The sequence below is a fragment of the Rattus norvegicus genome, chromosome 7 (assembly GCF_021556685.1).
Source record: "Rattus norvegicus strain SHRSP/BbbUtx chromosome 7, alternate assembly SHRSP_T2T, whole genome shotgun sequence".
Taxonomy (NCBI): domain Eukaryota; kingdom Metazoa; phylum Chordata; class Mammalia; order Rodentia; family Muridae; genus Rattus; species Rattus norvegicus.
In genome coordinates this window covers 131315115-131333493 of record NC_141540.1, presented here as the reverse complement: position 1 = coordinate 131333493, position 18379 = coordinate 131315115, and the positions used below count along the sequence as shown (strand labels likewise).

The 18379-nt window shown below is 41.8% G+C and overlaps 1 protein-coding gene across 4 annotated transcripts in view; it reads left to right on the top strand.

Moving 5' to 3' along the window:
• Window positions 1-18379, top strand: part of Cpne8 (copine 8) — a 174024-nt gene that overhangs the window by 62759 nt on the left and 92886 nt on the right. For 2 of the 4 annotated variants that reach the window (XM_087558326.1, NM_001108750.1), the window contains 1 exon segment: window positions 7903-7979. The exons of the other annotated variants lie outside the window; for them this stretch is intronic. Coding sequence is in view for 1 of the 2 variants with exons in the window: in NM_001108750.1 (NP_001102220.1) it covers window positions 7903-7979 (77 nt within the window). In the remaining variant the exon portion in view is untranslated. 4 annotated transcript variants of the gene reach the window in all.

Here is an 18379-nt window from a genome sequence, read left to right as displayed (position 1 = left end):
GGACAAGTTTCTTCCGTTAGAATGTAAACCTAAGTACCGTGGTGCCTTTTCTCATTTCTGAGGCTAAACGCCTGCCAAAAGTAAACAAAATCCGTGAATAAAGTAACATAAGGAAGAGAGTGTGGGGATGTTTGGGTAGGAAGCAGTGGCCGTTAGCTAGTTACATCGTGGCAATGGACAGGGATTCTGAGACCCTGAAGAGAAACAAGCACAGGCTAGTCCTTTCCAAAGCTCATCCCCAGGGAAACTTTAGGGAGCCCCTTGTGGTTTCATATCCTAGCAAAACAGAGCCACTATGTGGGGACCAGTGTTCAGGTTTGTGAGACCATGGGGGAGAATTTCATATTAAAACTATACTACTAAATTGACCTGCATATGACTGAACTGAATTGTGGTGTATGTATCCGTACAGTCAGCTCAGCAGTAAACATGTTTGAGTCAACTCTTGCATCATGAGAGCAGAGAGAGAGGTCACCAATGGGAAGTGTGCCCTGTCTCCAACATCTAATCCTCTGTTACCGAGGAGACAGGGTGGGCAGATGTATTCAGTGAAGACAGATACAAACACATGATTTAAATGAGTTATTTTCCTTATAGCACATACACTGATGGCCACAGATAGCATAATACTGAGGACTGAAATGGAGAGAATAGGGGGTGGTGGATAAGAGACTGGGACAGAGAGCGCTACAGTTTGAGATTCCCTTTTACCAAGCAATGTGGCAGGACTGTCATTCTCCTGAGTATGCACTCACTGAGTATATAGTTTACAGGACGGAGGAGGGGAGCTATTGAAAAGCTTAGCAAGGCAGGATTTCAAAACCAAAGGGAGAGGCAATATGATGAAGTCCTCGGGGAAGGGATGTAGCTAGCGTACCATGGCCACGTGACAATGTTGATGAGAGCCTGGTGGTTCATTTGCAATGGGCATGTAAATACGGGAGGCAGAGATTATAGGCCGTGCCTCTAAGGGTTCTACTTTTTTGTTGTTGAGTGCTACCGGAGAGAGCGATGTGATTTGACTTACAAATTTAAACGATGTGTGTCCGCTGAAGTGAGGAGTGTGGTCAGAGGAGCAAAATCAGAACTTGGGATAACAGTTACGACTCTGTTGTCATTTGACTGCATTGAGTTACACGACAATTAAAGTCACTGGAACGGGAAGAAGCAGTCCCATCTGGAATGCGTTATGGCTGTTTGATTACAGATGAATTCCCTGTTGGATGTGAAATAAGAGAAGTTGCTTGGCTCTCTTGAGTGTATGTGGGAGTACCTGGGTAAACAGTGAGGTCTACCGCCGAGGTGTCTGTGGCCAGGGATGCGGACTGATGCCCACCCATGTGGTAAGGACAAGTTGATGCTAGGTTTGACTTGACACCCAGTAAGCTTTCAAATGCACATATTGGCTAGGTGATGCTCAGAGACTCTAGAGTCAGGGTTTTGGAAAATACCAATCAAGAGTACCAGGGCTTAGGTTACTTTAAAGAGAATACAAATGGAGAAAACCAGATGACAGGTTCTTGAGTGAACGGAAGCCTTTAGAAACTCTGTCGAGGAAGATTAGCTACAATCATCATTTTCCAAAGCCTGTTGCAACATGCCTGGTTCCAAGCCACCCAGTGCTTTTCTCTGCACACAGGCCAGGGAGCACTCTACTTCCTTGTTTGCTCTGCTCCACCCCCTTGCTTGCTTTCCCTCCGGTATCACTGTTGCCTCATATGCACTGTTGTCTCAGGAACAATGTTGCTCTTGTGATCTTTCTACCCTATGCTCCTCTCAGATATTTGTCTGGTTTTCTCCCTGGCCTTCATCAGTCACTTTCTGAGGATTTCTTACAGGAGCCCACAGTGTTTGTCTCCTCTCTTTGCTCCCTCTAACTCCTCCTGGTCCTCCCAACCTCTCAGATACTTGATAGGTACTTAATGATTCATTTCCCCCCTTCAGCCACTCCCATATCCCTGTATCCACTCCTTTCAAATTCATGACCTGTTTTTCTTCAGTTATTACATACATGTGTGTACATGCACGTGTGTACATGTGTACCCTCATATGTGAATAAACGCTGCTGAGTATGTTTAATGTGTCTTGTATGCATATAGTTTTAGGATTTACCACTTGGTATTGTATCCATTGAAGAGGTTTATTCTGGGCATCACTAATCTTTTCCAGGTTTGTCATGGTTTAGGTAGCTGTTCTGTTGAGATTTCATGGGTGTATTGGCCCAGTCATATACAGAAGACACAATCTCACAGCAGGCTTCCTGTTCTTTTGCCTCTTACAATCTTTCTCTCCCCTCTTCTGCAATGTTCTCTGAGCCTAGGTGTAGGGATTGTAGAAATATCAGTTGGGGCAGGTACGCATGGTCAGTTCTCTGCCTTTTGACATCGTTGCTCTCTGTAATGGTCTCTGTCTGCTGGTACTGGGGAGGGAAACCTCTTTGATGAGAGTTGAGAGTGAGCACACTGCAGTCATTTCCCCAAACCTGGGCAACTCCTAACTACACCTTACACCTTACATGAGTGTAGCCTTCAGATATGTTCTTTATGCGCACCATTAAAATAGTCTCTGTGTAATTGTTCCCCATGTTATCCTCTGATGTCTGGGGGATAAAGGCTTTCTAATCTGTTAGCTATGAGATCTAGTCTTATTAACATACCTGAAGTATTTGTGGTTGCTATTCTGTATGTGGGTCAGGTTTCCTATCCCCTGTTAGTACAGTCTTCTAGAATCTGCCTTATGCTTTTGAGTCATACGTAGAATTACTTACTATCTGGTCTTAGCCGCATGATTGTTACTCAAGTACTCATTAATTTGAACGAGCTGGCATAGTTTATGTGGAAAATTGGCTCTTATTTAGGAGTTAGTATCAACAGAGGTCCTACTGATAATGTTATATAATATTTAATATTGTTACTTAGTAACACTAAAGTATTTAATACTGAACAATTATCAGTAAATATTTCCTAGTATTCTTAGTGTTTTAGTCCTTTGCTTGTTACTTACTGCCTGTGAGAAAAATGGACTGTAGAAGGTGACTTTTCAAATAGCTTAGTTGGGAATTGGTGTTTTATTGAAGATAATGTTTCCAAGAGGTGATATTTACACTATTTCCATGTGTACTACTTTATGCATAAATGCTCTGCTATGTGTGAATTTTTTGCTTTTTAAAATGCATGTTATATATTTGTGATGATTTTTAAATAACTGACTTTAATCAGTGACTGACAATTTGTTGAAACCTTAATTTTTATGTCAGTGGCTGAATTAACTACCTTAATTTGGACTCTTAAAATGACAAAAATGTATTGAAAATCATCAGTCCAGAGGGTAAATAGATAAATTTAATTGGGGGGAATTTTCAAATTTTTCTCTGTAAATTAGTTTAGAAGTTTTTGTTAGAATATTGGAAAGAGAATTAACTACTGTTGTTCAGCAATGATCTTTTATTAAAGGTAAAAACCCTGGGTATGAAGAAAAAAAGCTGTTTTACCTTATTGTTAACCTACAACCAATTATCTCTATTAAAATGTTGACCTCATTGGTTCAGTGGTGAACTTTCTCATGTCCCAAATGATAGGACTGTGCTAATGATCATTTAGAAATTAAGAATCCCTACTGAAACAATGTAGCACTTTGGCTATTAAAAGTGCTTGCCATACTAAATGCAGTGTATTAGATAACTAACAGCTCATTCTCCACTGTAATCTGTACAATTCATAAAATAAAATAAATAGAAATGAATTATGAAACATGAGAAAGACATTTCACAGGTTAATGTTAGCAGCCAACACCAGTGATATGATCTCTATGGATAGAAATTATCATTTTCTCAATTTTAATGCATTGAGTTAAAATACTCCAAATGCAAGACATTTTTAACATCCATTTTTCTTTGACTATTTGTATAGATGTGTTAAAAATTAATTACATGATCTCAATAAAGGGTACCAGAAAATCACAACTCACATGAAAAAATCTAATGGTCAAGTCATGAGCTACTGACTGTCCCCAGTTGAATTAAAGTGGATTATCAACACAACACTGAATGACTTTTAACCTAAATCACTGATTAGTTAGGAAAATTACCTATGCAGATACACATCAGTCATTGATAAGGTAGGAAAAGCATTTCAAAGTTCTCATTAGACCTGTGGAGAGACATTATGCTGTGAGATGCTTAGGAAGTTGCCTAGTACTAGGTTCGTGATATGCTAGGTGCATTAGTAGCAAAAGTCAGATGATATTTCTGGGTTCACTGTACCACCACTTTAAGAATGTTTTCTGCACATGTATGTATATGTGTGTACAACATGAAAGGTGAGTGGGTGTGTAAGACACACATACATGGCAATACAGCACTTGCAGTGATCGCCCAGGACTGCAGAGGGGAGTTGGAATTGAAGGTATTTTAGATAGGTAGAGTAGTATTCCAGTACTGGGTTCTTGGATCAAGTAATGTGAGTATGGAATAAGGCTTTTAGCCCAGGGGGTAGGAGGATTATGTTCCAGACTTATATTCCAAGTGCTTTGCAGATATTATCTATAGATATTTTCTTAAATAATCCTCTGAGGAATACATGAGGCAGGAATTATCATGTCTATTTTATAGATTGGACTACTGAGGTATAAGAACATTGGTTTATGGTTAGATTGTGTATGGATGCAAATAGCAAAGACCTTCATGATTCCATTCAAAGGTAGTATGTTATGTTGTAAGTTCACTCTGTGTGTGTCTGTGTGTGTGTTTGTGTGTGTGTGAGAGAAAGAGAGAGAGAGACAGACAGACAGAGACAGAGACAGAGAGACAGAGAGAGACACACAGAGAGACACAGAGAGAGAGAGTCAAATAAATCATACATAGGAACCATTAGTATTTGTACCTACACAACTCAAATTGGTTCTTTTACTACAAAGTTTCCCCTTAACATTTAAAAATATTTTTATTTATGTATTTATTCTGTGTGTGTGTGAGTGTGTGTGAGTGTGTGTGTGTGTGTGTGTGAGTGTGTGAGTGTGTGTGTGTACCGTAGTATGTATGTGGAGCTTGAATGATAATTGAAAAGCATCATTTCCCTCTTGCTGTCATGTGGGTCCCAGCACTTTCCTGGCAGCAAGTATAGACCCTCTGAGCCACCTCACTGTTTCTAGAGCTTTCTTTTCATATGTGTAGAATTTCTAAAGCTCAGGGCAGACGTGAAATGAGAATGCAGACAAGCATGAAGCTACCCTGTAAAATACAATGCAGGCAACAGAACACATCAGTAAATATCCATCCTGAAGAAACAATTAAAACGATAAGCCCAAAGAAGACGACTATTAAGCTGTGTCTAGACTAAGAAGAGAGAACCGGTGTGCTGTGTGTAGTCCTCAGGGCTCGGACCGCAGGGACTGAGAGTCAGTTAGTTGTCACAAATGTCGATGCAGATTGCTGTGGGAATAATCTGAGCACCCCTACTGGCTGGCTATAGCTTCTCATTCTTGTCCTTAGTCCTTGCTGCTCTCTTCTCTCCTTGTTTTAATCTCTTGGTTATTTTTGGCCTCAGCATATTGAGGGTAATAGTTGGATAGTTTTAAGTTTCAATGAGTCCTAGGTTTGAGCGGAATGGTTTTCATATAGTATGAGCCTATTTAAACTATAAAGAAATGAGCGTGATAAATATTTACCGTTCTCATGGCCATTTTAGGGAGAACCCAGTAGCCATTTTTGTGTTATACTTTAAAGCATTTCTCAGCTGTCTCAGACTCTCCAGGAGGCTACATCTGGCCTGTAGGGGTTGTAGAAGAGGCTGCATTTATTCCTGGAAATATCATCACGATCTAATTATAATAATTCCACAAGTGGGTCACAGCACCAGCCTAGGAAGCAGTGAGACAGTTTATGGGGTAGCTTGTTCTCTTTTCCCTCTCTACCTCCAGCCAGAAAGACCTAAAAATACCCACCGAAAGACACTAATTGTTTACAGATGAGTGTACTGTAAAAATACATAGCAGACTCGAGCCAGCAAGCCGGCTAAAGCAGACCGCAACTAGAAGTCTCCCACACCGCGACTGCTTAGTAAACACCGTGTGTTGAGTAGTGAAAGTGTTGCTTGATATAGAATGCACACACTCAGAAATGCAGAAGAGACGGGGGGGGGGGGCAGATGCTGTGGATGTGCAACAGGATAAGGAAACTAGGATTCTCTTAGATTCACAGTGTAACTAGCGGCATCCGTTTTATTGCTTTAGCTTGTGGAATTTTCTGTCTGTTACGCAGTGGTGCTCCCCTGTGTGCTGGTAGGTGTGTAAACCGATTCCTGTTGTGTTCTCTCGTGCAGTGGCTTGCAGCCTTTGCAGATCCTGCATGTTCCATTGACAGAATCCGTTTAACATGTGTTTGCAGTCGCCCATTGATATTCTCAGCAAACAGTTCCGGAGTACTCCATAAAGTGCCTTCTGCGCTGACTTTCCAAATACCAAGCATATGGAAGGTCGAGCCTTCAGCTCTACGTAGCTTCCGCTCTATTCCACTTCCGCTGTATTTTAAACATGTGTTGAAGTTGACACAGTGTGCTAATGACTTTCGATTTAAATGAGTTTAACGATGAATGATTTACAAATAAGGATTTAAGTTGTTTTGTACATTTACAAACGAATTCTTAAAGACCTGCGATTTAAAGATAGTACAACCCTTTATGTGTTACCACGGTCTAGATTTAGAGTGAATTTTCCGGTCTCTGGTCTGCTCCCCTCTGCCTCCAGCCCCTGCCACACACGGGGCCAGTTCACCAAATCTGTTTCCCACCACTCACTGAGACCTTGGCTCGGATCTTTGCTTAATATGAGCAACTGTAGTCTCCTGAGTGCAAAGTCGTTCCTCTTAGGAGCCCATGGTCCCAGCAGGTACTAGAGCCGAATGGTCCCGATCCTCCGCTCTGTTGGCGTCCCTGCACTGGCCTACACTGTCGGCTTGCTTCTGCTTGTCCAGCCTAGAGAGTTCTGGCCCTTCACCTCCACTTCTCCTTCCTTGAGTTACTTTCTTTGTACTCTTGTAGCCTGATCTTTCCTTTAGGATTAACGGTTCAGTCTGACCCCGACTGCCTCTCAAGGCTTTCTTCCTAATCTGCACGGGGCTTTTTCTCCGGTTTGGACTTAGAACTATCCAGCCTCATTTTCCTGCTTTCCCCACACTGCACAATGAGGGATTTTACTTCTGTGGCTCTTTGCCCTTTTGTGTCCCTGAGTCCAGAGCTCCCACTCTCAGCAGCAGGGCTGGACACAGCACCCTTTGGAGCCTCGAATTCATCTTCTGGGTTTTCAGCGTGGTTCCAAGCAATCGCTTCCTTCAAACATCAGTTTAGATATCTGTAACATGAGTTGGTTTCTTTTGTTTTGTTTTGTTTTGTTTTGTTTCTTAATTTGAGAAGTCATTTTTCTTTCTCTGAAACTCTAGTGAACTCGGTATCACACCTTGCACATTTAACAAGTAGATTTATAGACTATACCGGAAAAAAAAAAAGAAACATATTTGATGTCTGCACATCAGTCTCAGGGCTTCCCTTGGGCCATTCAGTACACAAAGCTCCGCCCTGCAGAGTTCTTAGGATAGCGAGACCTCGAAAGGGTCCAGGTTATCCCGGAGCGTGGGGCTTCTTGACAGAGCCCTTGTTTTGTGGTCCTGTGACACTGCAAGTACCCTGAAGCTCAAAACAGCAAGCTGGTTCTGTGACTAAAGTATGACATAACGTGCGAGCTTTGGAGGAGAGTTGGCACGCTTAAGTCGATTCCTGTTGGGCTTGTTTTATTTTTGGAACTGAGAATTCTGTATTTCAGTACTGAAAAGTTATGCAAAAGTGATGCGCGGAATATCTACTACACAACAGTGTGGGAACTTATGAGCTTTAATCCTCTTATCTATTTTAGGACTTTCTGGGACAAGTGTTTTGTACATTGGGGGAGATTGTTGGTTCACAGGGAAGTCGTCTGGAAAAGCCAATAGTGTAAGTACATTTTAATTCAGACAGTGACATGTCAACTCTGGCGTTTCTGTGTTAGCCGTTTGGAACTCATAAATATAGATGGGTGAGGGACAAAAGAGACTTTTACGTTTATTTAATGGGGATTTTTCTCTTCCAGTGACCAATTTTGACATTTTAATGAAGAATGTGAACCAGCTACCATATGTTATGTAAAAAAAAGAAATCATAGTCAGATGATGAACTGGTCAGATTTGAAAGGAAATGCACATTGTTCCTTTTGCTTACGTCATTAGGTTTCATACTTTTACAGAAGAACAAAATATTTCTTTAAGTCAGGGGGTTTGGAAAACAAAAGTCAGGGAGTATGTGTGACGCTGCTTTCAAACTGTTCAATGTGTACTTTTGATTATTGAGATTTTAAGAGTTAATTGCTATGTGACTTTCCCGGGGGCTGGGGGGTGTGGGGATGCAAACAATCTGTTCGTTCCAATAGAGCATCAACGACAAACCAAAGAAGCGATTGCCAGTGAACCAGTAAGTTTATCGAGCTTACAGAAGCATGGGCTGGTGGTACTTACTAGATTTCCACTGAGGCCCAAACAGCCAAAGCAATGAGAAGTCCTACCTCAGCGTGAGACTTCTGAATGCTGTTCCAGGTCCTGGGTGACCAGCACCTCCTGAGACAACAGCAGTTGGAAAGGCAGAGTGTGTCACTTGTGGAGCCAGGGGAAGTGGCTGGCCTGTCAAGTGAAGCTCTGATTACATTTATGGGGTTCCCTCCTTCCATGAGGGAAGATCAAACAGTCAGATTCTATGTTGTCAATGGCTATTCTAATTGGAGAGGCTACCAGCCCTGCTATCCCCAGCACCCAATACATGGGAATTCCATAATTGCTTTTGCTAGTGAGAGTTGGTGGAGGGAGCAGTGTGCCATTCTGATCACTTCAATTCACTTATCTTATTTCTAAAAATCAGGAGATGTAGGAAAAAAAGTTAAAGAACTAAGAACTAGCCACGATGCCTAAACTTTAGGAAAAATTTAACCCCTATCTTCATGATTCTCAAACTCACTAGATAAACATGTCAAAGTGATCTGTTCTTCTTTAGCCCCAGGTACATGAAAGTGCCACTTCCTATTTCTCGTGTTTCTGTATAAAATTTAACTCCGTGTGTACCTCAGTGTTATATGAAACCTCTTAGCTACTAAACTAGGGGGACTATTCATTTTAACTTCCTTTATTTACCATGATTTTCATTGAAATAATTGCCAAATAACAGTTTGAGGACTTCGATTCAGCTATTCCCTTTTAAACATTCCTGTTATGAATAATACATTTCCACATAGTTATAGAACTTCAGTGCTTAGTAGGAAAACCTATTTATTCTCAGTTTAGTCCGCTTAATAAAGCCAGGTATGGCATTTAATGGAGGAAGAGGATCGCCAATGATTAAGACTAGCCTAGGATACATAATGACTGTGTTCCTTACTAGCCTAGGATATGTAATGCGTGTTCCAGGTTAGCCCATGTATAATGTGAGATCCTTTTACAAAATAAAACCACCAAATATGTCATTGAACAGTAAGCTGTAAGTAAGGTTCAAAGAAAATAGCACTAAGTGCCTTTAATTGTTGTGCCATTTTCTAGCCAAGTGACATTCCTAAGGGTTCCTAGAATAGCATGAAATTAACTTTATTTTTTCAATCAAAAAAAAAATTCCATTACCCTCTCTGCTCTCTTAAATATATCTTTAGTACTTTTCAAGAGAAAGCATACACAGTGAAGCATCAAGTTTTCATTTCTGATGAGAGAACTAGGAATGGTGTTTCTTCTAAGCCGGCGATCACATTATCAAGTTGGTGATCTTATCGGACAATTTTAACTGCTTTAATTCCCTCCACAAGAGGCAACCATAATTCCAGTTTTAAAACACGCTTTAATGACAGAGTGTTTTTATGAATTCTTAGACATCTTTTTAGAAGTTGGGATTATTATACTCACCGGGGTGTGGGATGGCAATTGCGGAGCGTCCGATTGTACCCTTGGTTCAGCAGGAAGAGACCAACAAATGTCAGTGTGTGCTAAGAGGTAACAGGACGTAGGGTAACGATTGGCGCACGATTCAGATGTAGAGAGAATTCAGTAGCAGTTGAGTTGTATTGGCTTTGCAGAGTTGTCCATGGGGTTTGCCAAGTGGTTTCTGAGGCTGGACAGCTAATAAGACAGAGTCTTATCACCACTGATACCATGAGGGTGGATTCCACTCATTGTGCTTTATGGGTTTTTGAAAATGTAGACAACTTCATTGTTTCGATGTCGCATGTATGTTACAGAAAACAGTACAGTTTACTCAAATGTCTAAATATACATACGTCCTTACTGAACAGTTTTCTCAGGTAAGCACTCAGAAAAATGCTGCCACAAGAGGCTTCTTCTTGTTTGAGTGTGAGAATTTGAGAGGTCTCTAAGAAAGTGGCTACGGTGGGCAACGAGCCCCAGTAGAAGTGGGTGATGAAATCCAGAATTCAAATATCACAGAGACTGGTCACAAAAGATAAGAAATAAAGAAAGATGACAAGAAATAAAACTTTAGAGATTGCAGGAAGGTAACGAGTGTCTGAGGTGAAGGCGTTCGTTCAGTACTTGAGCAAACGGAGCAGAAGGAAGGCGAGGGAGCTGAGACACAGCCAGTCAACAGAGTGAAGGCACGTTGGATGGGCTTGCTAGTGGAATGCTACTATTGCTAGATTTTGTCAGAGGAGTACCAGGTAACACTCATGCTCTGTGACCTCAGTCATTGCTTCCCCTCAGGTGAGCAAGGGATTGGAGTGATTACATGTAGTCATGGGCCCTCCTGCTCAGAAACTGGCTTTCCTGAAAATCTATACCTGTGCATGTGTGTCTGGAGGGCACGAATAGACCAGAAACGAGTTCCACAGGCTACTCTAGAAGTTCAGGGTCTTCTGGCAATAATGCAGCTTCTAGACAGGACATTTTACTCCATTACGTCAACTGCAAATGAAAGTTTTCTTGTTGAAAAAGCGCAGCTGTATTAGAAAGCCAGGGACACACCTTTCACCTTTCCTGAGAGCTCCGTTGGGCCGCCTGTACTGTCAAGGCATTCTCCAAAGGAGCTGGCCCTTCCACATCCTCTCCCAGGTTCATACCCGTCCTTGCTGACCCACTGACACCATTTCTATGTATTTTACTGTTTCCCATGAATCCTTCTAACAGGAAAAAAAAAATCCCCTAGAGATGAAAAAGACTGAGGATAGTGGACATGTTGCTTTTAGTAGAAGAGAGTGGCTGTGCATGGAAGGACAAAGGTAAGAAAACATTAATAATATGGAGTCAGAAAGGTGCTTCTCCCATAGGAAGTTCAGTGACACACAGCTCTTTTTATTTTTAAATATTTATTTATTACATATAAGTACGCTGTCACTATCTTCAGACGCACCAGAAGAGGGCATCAGATCCCATTACAGATGGTTGTGGGCCACCATGTGGCTTCTGGGAATTGAACTCAGGACCTCTGGAAGAGCAGCCAGTGCTCTTGACCATCGAGCTGCCTCTCTAATCTGACGTGCAGATTTCAGAATGCGTGCATCTCATCATGAGGTATATAAAACCGGAATTTACAAAGTGAGCCACAGATGATGTGGTTCACACAGGAGATGGCAGACTCCTAAGAAGCGAAGATGTGAGTATCTGTTCTCCACAGTCCCCTCCCTCTTGGACCACCTTTCTCTACCCTGGCCACGCAGCCACTCAAAATGGACAGTGTTTCAGGCTGTCCCTCACGGCTAGGGCTGGAGATGGGGTCTGTGCCCGCTCCTGCTTGCAGGCAGCTCCTTTGCAATTGTGTGAAGGGCTCTGGCGAAGGGCGCTGCTGAACACACACTTTTGAAATGCAGCACAAAGTACCTCCTGGGGTAGGAAATACTCCCACAGCAAACAGAATTGATTCATCCCGAATGTTAAAATTCTTCCTGTGTCTCATGTGCTATTTATCTTGCATTGCATTATCCAAATGGGTTTAACATTTATTTACTAGTTCATTTGGATCAGAGATTTAGCTTCTGGTTTCCCGTTCGTGTTCTACGTTATTCAAAGTACCCTCTTGTTCTCTTCCCTCTAAGTGGCCTGGTTTGTGTGCTGATAAAATATTCAGAGGACTCTTTGCCAGCTTCCTAATTGTAGCCGAGTTATCATTACCTCCCAAGACAAGCACTTTTAAATGAATAATAACCGTAGAATTGGGGGATTTAGAGGAGACGAAGTAGCGCTCTAAATTATTCATTAATCAAACCTTTGACAACTAAGCCAGCTTTGTCACAAAGGCAGAAAAGGCTACTTGTGTGTAGCCACGCGTCTTTTTAAACAATCAGGATCTGAATTTCGACTTAGCTATTGTATTTCTGGGCTTTAGTTACGGCCATTATTGGAAGCCTTAAGCTCTTTTTTTTTTTTTTTAATAAAAATGATTATTTAAAAAATAGTCTCTAAGAACAAAAGTGAAGTGATTTGAAATTTCAAAACTTTTGCTTTCATTTTATTAGCAGTTCTGCATTTTTGCAGCTCCCAGAGAGTCTTTTTTTTTCTTTGTTGGATAGGCTATATTCTATATTCATATATATGTATATGTATATAAATATATAAATATATATATATATATATATATATATATATATATATATATATGTTCTATTGCCGTACATTTTTGGTGATGCAATGTTTGCTTGTCTATAGCCTTTGCTGTGTGTCTGTGACTCCTGCCCCCTTTCATTAGCAGCTAATTAGCAATTAATAAGCATTGCTTCCACTTAGCTCTGTGGTCTGTTGTTGTTGTTGTTTGGTTTGCTTTTATGCTGTTAGATTGGATCCAACTTTCTTCATGATGGTCTCAGAGCCTTCCTGCTTCTATCGGCGAGGAGTGCAGAGATGGACTCAGCAGTCTCAAAAAACACCAGAGTCGGCTCCAGTTTAGGAATGCCGTTGTCTTCTGTGGAGAAAGGATGGGCTGTGTTCCTCAAGCAATAGACTTTCTGGTTTTGTCCCTTTCATAGCAAGCATGGGTACAACAGGGGTCATCTGGTTAAGGACATGGGACCAGAATGCATAGGTCAGTGGCAGGAAGGCAGGTCCTTGATCTGGAAAGGAAAGGGAGCCCTTGTGGTAATGGACCAGTTGCTTTTTAGCTGAAGGAAGTAGAGGGGAAAGGTCATGGAAAGTAGTGACTTGTGGTCTAGGCGGTGGGTTTTGTGTGGAGGATAAAGGGAGGCTCTGAGGACGGCAAGTGAATTGTGGAGGGCACAGGGTGGGACCCTGAGGCAAGTGGGGCTTGAAAACCAGACTGAGGCTATCCATGAGACACAGGGTTCCTAACTGTTGCATAGTCCTCAAGGTGGAGACAGATGGGTGCTGAAGGAAGGATGGGTAAAGAACAAGGCTGAAGGGAAGCTGAGGGATGAGAAGACTGAGACACAGAGAGGACCTGACAGCATCTGAAGTTCAGCTCGTCAGTGTGGGCATGTGGGTCTGACTCCAGTGAGGACTCATCTTTGTGTTGTCTGAATGCCTGTGGAGATCACCTATCACTATGAGAGGAGGAAGAGGAGGAGAAGGAGCCAGAGGAAGGAGGGGAAGGGGACAGAGGGAGGAGGGGAAGGAGGCAGAGGGAGGAGGAGAAGGGGGCAGAAGGAGGAGGAGAAGGGGGCAGAGAGGGCAGAGGGAGGAGAAAGGGGAACAGGGAGGAGGACGAGGAAGAAGAGGAGGAAGGGCTAAGTCAAGGACAGTTTGTCTAGAAGGTGAATTTTGAAAAATTTACAGTAAGAAAAGACCACATTTTTATTGTGTAATTTTCTGCATGTTAAAATATAGCCAGCTTTGACATAGTTTATGCTGTAAAATTATCTCAAACATATCCGTGACTGTATTATCTGATGTGAGTGGTTTGAATGAGAATGGGCCCCATAGGATCATGTATTTGATTTCTTGGCTCCTATTGATGGAGTTTTTTGGGAGGGGTTAGGAAATGCGGCCTTGTTGGATGAGGTATATGTCACTGGGGAAGTGGGGGTGAGGTTTGAGTTTCAAAATTCCACGACGTCCCCAGTGTCTGTCTGTCTGTCTGTCTTTGTCTATCTCTGTCAGTCTCTCTCTGTATCTCTCTGCATCTGTCTCTGTCTGTCTACTCTGTGTCTGTCTGTCTCTCTTGTGCTTGTGGAAAAGATTTAAGGTCTCAGTTATTACTTCCATGTCTTGCCTGCCTGACTGCTGCCATGTTCCCCACCATGAAGGTCATGAATTCCACTCCCGTCAGGAACCATGAGCCCCAAGTCAAAGGCTTCCTTGTTTAAATTACTTTGGTCATGGTGTCTTTTAACAGTAGGAAGTAACCAAGATGCTGACTGTAAGCTCAACAAACCAATTCAATATTTTTATGCTCTGTAATTTACTTTGGTGGCCCGTACACTGTACTAGAGTCAGAGCTGTACAAGCATGGTGCATAATTTCGTGTTTCTACATCACCACCCCTAACCATCACTACAGTTAGCACCCGAGGAAGTAAATACTGGACTCCTCTGCCATAGTTCCATTGCGTGATGGATTGGCTGAATTGCTTTGGTTTATACAAAGGCAGAAGACTGTGGCAGGAATGCAGAGCCCTTTAGCGTGTAGCTGACAAACAAAAGAAAGAGAGGACAGTTGCAAGGCTCTTCTATCCTCCTGAAGACCCTTAGTAGGTCTCACTTTCTAATCTGTGCTCCCTAGAAACCAGGCCTTTTAAACTAGTAGACTTTCAGCAGGCCAGATCTTAACTGTGACATATTATAATCTTACTGCCTTGGGTTAAATTAGTGACATAACAGTTAATTTGGCGCAGGGGAAAATATACAGCTCTTGCAAGGGAGGGTGGTGTAGCTAAACTTTGGAGGTAATCAGAACTGTGTTTCACGATTTCTCAGGTTTGCAATTTGAGCAAATTGCTCTGAATTCCTTAGGTCCAATTCCTATTTTGAAACACCCCAATAATACACGTTTAGGATAGTTATTGAAGGAAATAGCAATGCGTTGTGTGGTAAATTTGTCTCGGAGAACACTGGGTTTGATAAACACTAAATTAGTGGCTACTGTTCATACTTTTATTAAAAGTATCCAGTAACTTAGCAGAGTACTCATTAATGTTCAATCGGTTAATCTCTTCCCTCTACCCTCCTCTCTTTCCTTTTCTCTCTCCCTTGCTTTTGTCTTTTTCTCTGCGTTAAGGTAGAAATTCAGCCAATTTAGGGAAAGGACACCAGGAAACCAACCTTGATTTTATTATGTAAATGTTATCTTAAGTACTGAAGTTATGTTGTCTGGTTTAAGTGTGTGTGCCTGCATGTCATGCTGGGGCAATGAGATGGGTTGCACATTTTATTATTTGTGTTTTATACCGCAGCTTGGTTGCTGTTAAGTGTCCTACAGTGTCAGATGCATGTATTATGCTCTTATACAATGGCAAGGAAACCCAGTCTCCAGTTTGGTGTCAGTTAAGAACCTTTGTGTTTGTGTTGATCCCACGGGTGTATGTACATATTAGTAATATTTATATGTGGCACATTCTAGGATCACCCAGCAGGAGGGCCTCTGAGAATGGCTGGTACGTTATCTTAATCCTAGTCCTTGGTGTAGAAGGACCTAGATCCTCTTGGTAGCACCATACCTTGTGTTTGAGGTCTTGGGCTGTATGAATACAGAAAGGGGGATGGGAAATGCATGCAAGCATGCAGTAGTGCAGTGCTCTGTGCATGGACTGTGTCCAGAGGCTTCATGTTCCTGGTGCCTTGAAGTCTGTGAAATGGTAGGTTGTAGTCCTACCTGTGAGCAAAACAGACACTTTCTCCTTTAAGCTGCTTTGGTCAGGAGACTTTATCAGGGCAACAAAAGAAACTAAAACAATGTAACCCAATATATTAAAAGTTAGTGCATTTCAGAGGGACATTAGATGCTGTAGCTGCATAGAGTAAACAGAACTTGTCTCCTTCTGGGGTAGGGGGTGGTAATTTCTACTGTCAATTCCTGTGTGTCTGCTACATCCTTGTGAACCTCATTATGACAGAAGGTTAACAGTTAGCTGAAGCAGTTTCTTCTGCTCAGTGTTCTCTATAAACTCTGGAAAGAGCTCCACAAGCGTAATTATTTATTTCAAAAAAGCCATGTGTTCCCAAACAGCCGGATATTTACATTTGACTCGGTGCTTTGTGCTAGTCTGAGATTCTCACAGCTACAGCTAGTGTCACGTAGGTAGATGAGCTCTTCTGGATGGAGAGGTGCAGAAACCACAGGGTGAGTCGCGAAAAAGGTAGACAAAATGAATTCACTTGCATCAAAGTGGCTCTGCCTGTCACCCTCAGAGACAAACCCCAGAACGGTTAGTCTGTCATTCATTCTGCAGAGATGTGGCGTTTCCTTCGATCACATGAGGCTTGGCTGTAACTCCTGTGGGCCTTCTTTTTTTTTTTTTTTTTTGGTTCTTTTTTTTCGGAGCTGGGGACCGAACCCAGGGCCTTGCGCTTGCTAGGCAAGTGCTCTACCACTGAGCTAAATCCCCAACCCCCTCCTGTGGGCCTTCTACTATGAGAAAAATGAAAGAGCGGTGAGAGGTTTTATTTCTCTGTTAGGTAAAATATTGGTTTGATAAATGTCTGAGGGATTTTTATAAAATACTAGTTCACCTAAAAAACTTTATTGGAAACTAATTATGGTCAAGAAACTACGAGAGCCGTGTGTGAATGGAGCAGATTGACAGCCACTCCTGATCTTGCCAAGTTCCCTGCTTGTCCACTGAGTACATAGCCCCATCCTTCTCTTTAGGTGGGAGTTAGGTTAGCTTAGACTGGTGTGTGTAGGCCATTTTTAGTAGTATGCATTTTATTAGGAAGGTGGAAGAGAATTCACGACTTTTGATGTTCAAAGAGGTTCATTCACCTTGGTTGGGACACTGATTATGGTTTGTTAGCAAAAGATTGGTTCAAACGAGGGACGTTTTATACAGTATTGGGTAACTTAAAAGAGTAGGGAATGCTTAACTTCAACCACAATCATCAGGAGATGTTCTTTTTTTTTTCAAAGTTTCTAGTAAGCAACCCCTCCTCCGTTGTGGAGGAGATCGAACATGAGGTTAAGTTTTGTTTGTTTGGTTCGTGGACTTTGTATATCAGCCTTCACTGGGGTGCACTGTCATTTCTAGGAGTGGATAAGAGTCACAGGATATCAGTCTGTGAGCCCACACTCCAGTAAGTAAAAACCTTCAATATTCCAGAAAGCCTTTTGTCTGCCTTGAGAGTAGTATCGATCCCGCCCTCTGTCATCACAGGAGTAGAGCAATTGGATCTTAATTCAAATTGAGTAAGTTCAGATGCAGGGTTCCAGACACAAATAACTGCAGAGCAAACTGGCATTTCCAAGGAAAATCCCTTCCAACATGCACTTTCAGACCTTTGCACAAATGGTTTCAGTTGTAGTAGTTTTAATAATAAGCATGTTGTTTGACAGCATTGGCCCCTCCGAGCATCTTTTTAAAGTCCTCTCCCCTCCCGGTGTATCATCTTTGATTACTTGCTTGTTTGCTTTAAATTCTCTATTGCCTTTTCTTAAGCACAAAGATCCAAACTCTGAATGAAACAGGACAACAGAGAAATCAAACAGGACAAATCAATGATGGTTCGTCTCAGTATTCTGCATTCTTACATGGAGCAGGATGCCTATAGCTCTCTGGGGCAAAACAAGAGCATCCCTTTAGCACAGGCTGGAGGCTGAACAAGCTCCCATCTTTGCCCTAAATAACAACTGCCAAACGCTATAAAAGGAGAGCACCAAAGCCCTGCGATTACAGAGACCTGCGGGTCTTTGAAGAGGAGTAATTCGATGTATGTTTACTAAAGAGAATAATGTAGAATGATGGTCACCTTTATATGCAGTCTTTGGTTAAGTATTTCACTTTGTTTTACATTCTTTAGTGCTAGGAATTAAACTCAGGATCCTGTCCATGCTAGGAAAGTGCTGTACCAGTGAACCACACCTCCAGTGTTTCTTGTGCGTGTAAAAACCTTACATTTGGTTCTCAGGAATCACAATGCCAGTTTTATACTATCAAATCCTTGCTACAAGTGCAATAACTATCATACTTAGACAGGGAGTAGGGTTCAGTAATATTTATTAGCTTAAGATTTCTATAAAGATATAGGTAGATTAGCTCATCAAAGTCGCATAAAATAACTTCTTAGACACTTGTGGCATATGAGGTGTTTACGAATTACCATTCTATACTATTGCAGTGTCTTCTCTTTTCAATCTCAACACTGACATTGTGTCTATAACACAAGGTCATGAGCTGTTCCAATATTAAATTTGCAGTGTGACAAATGAACTTTTTGA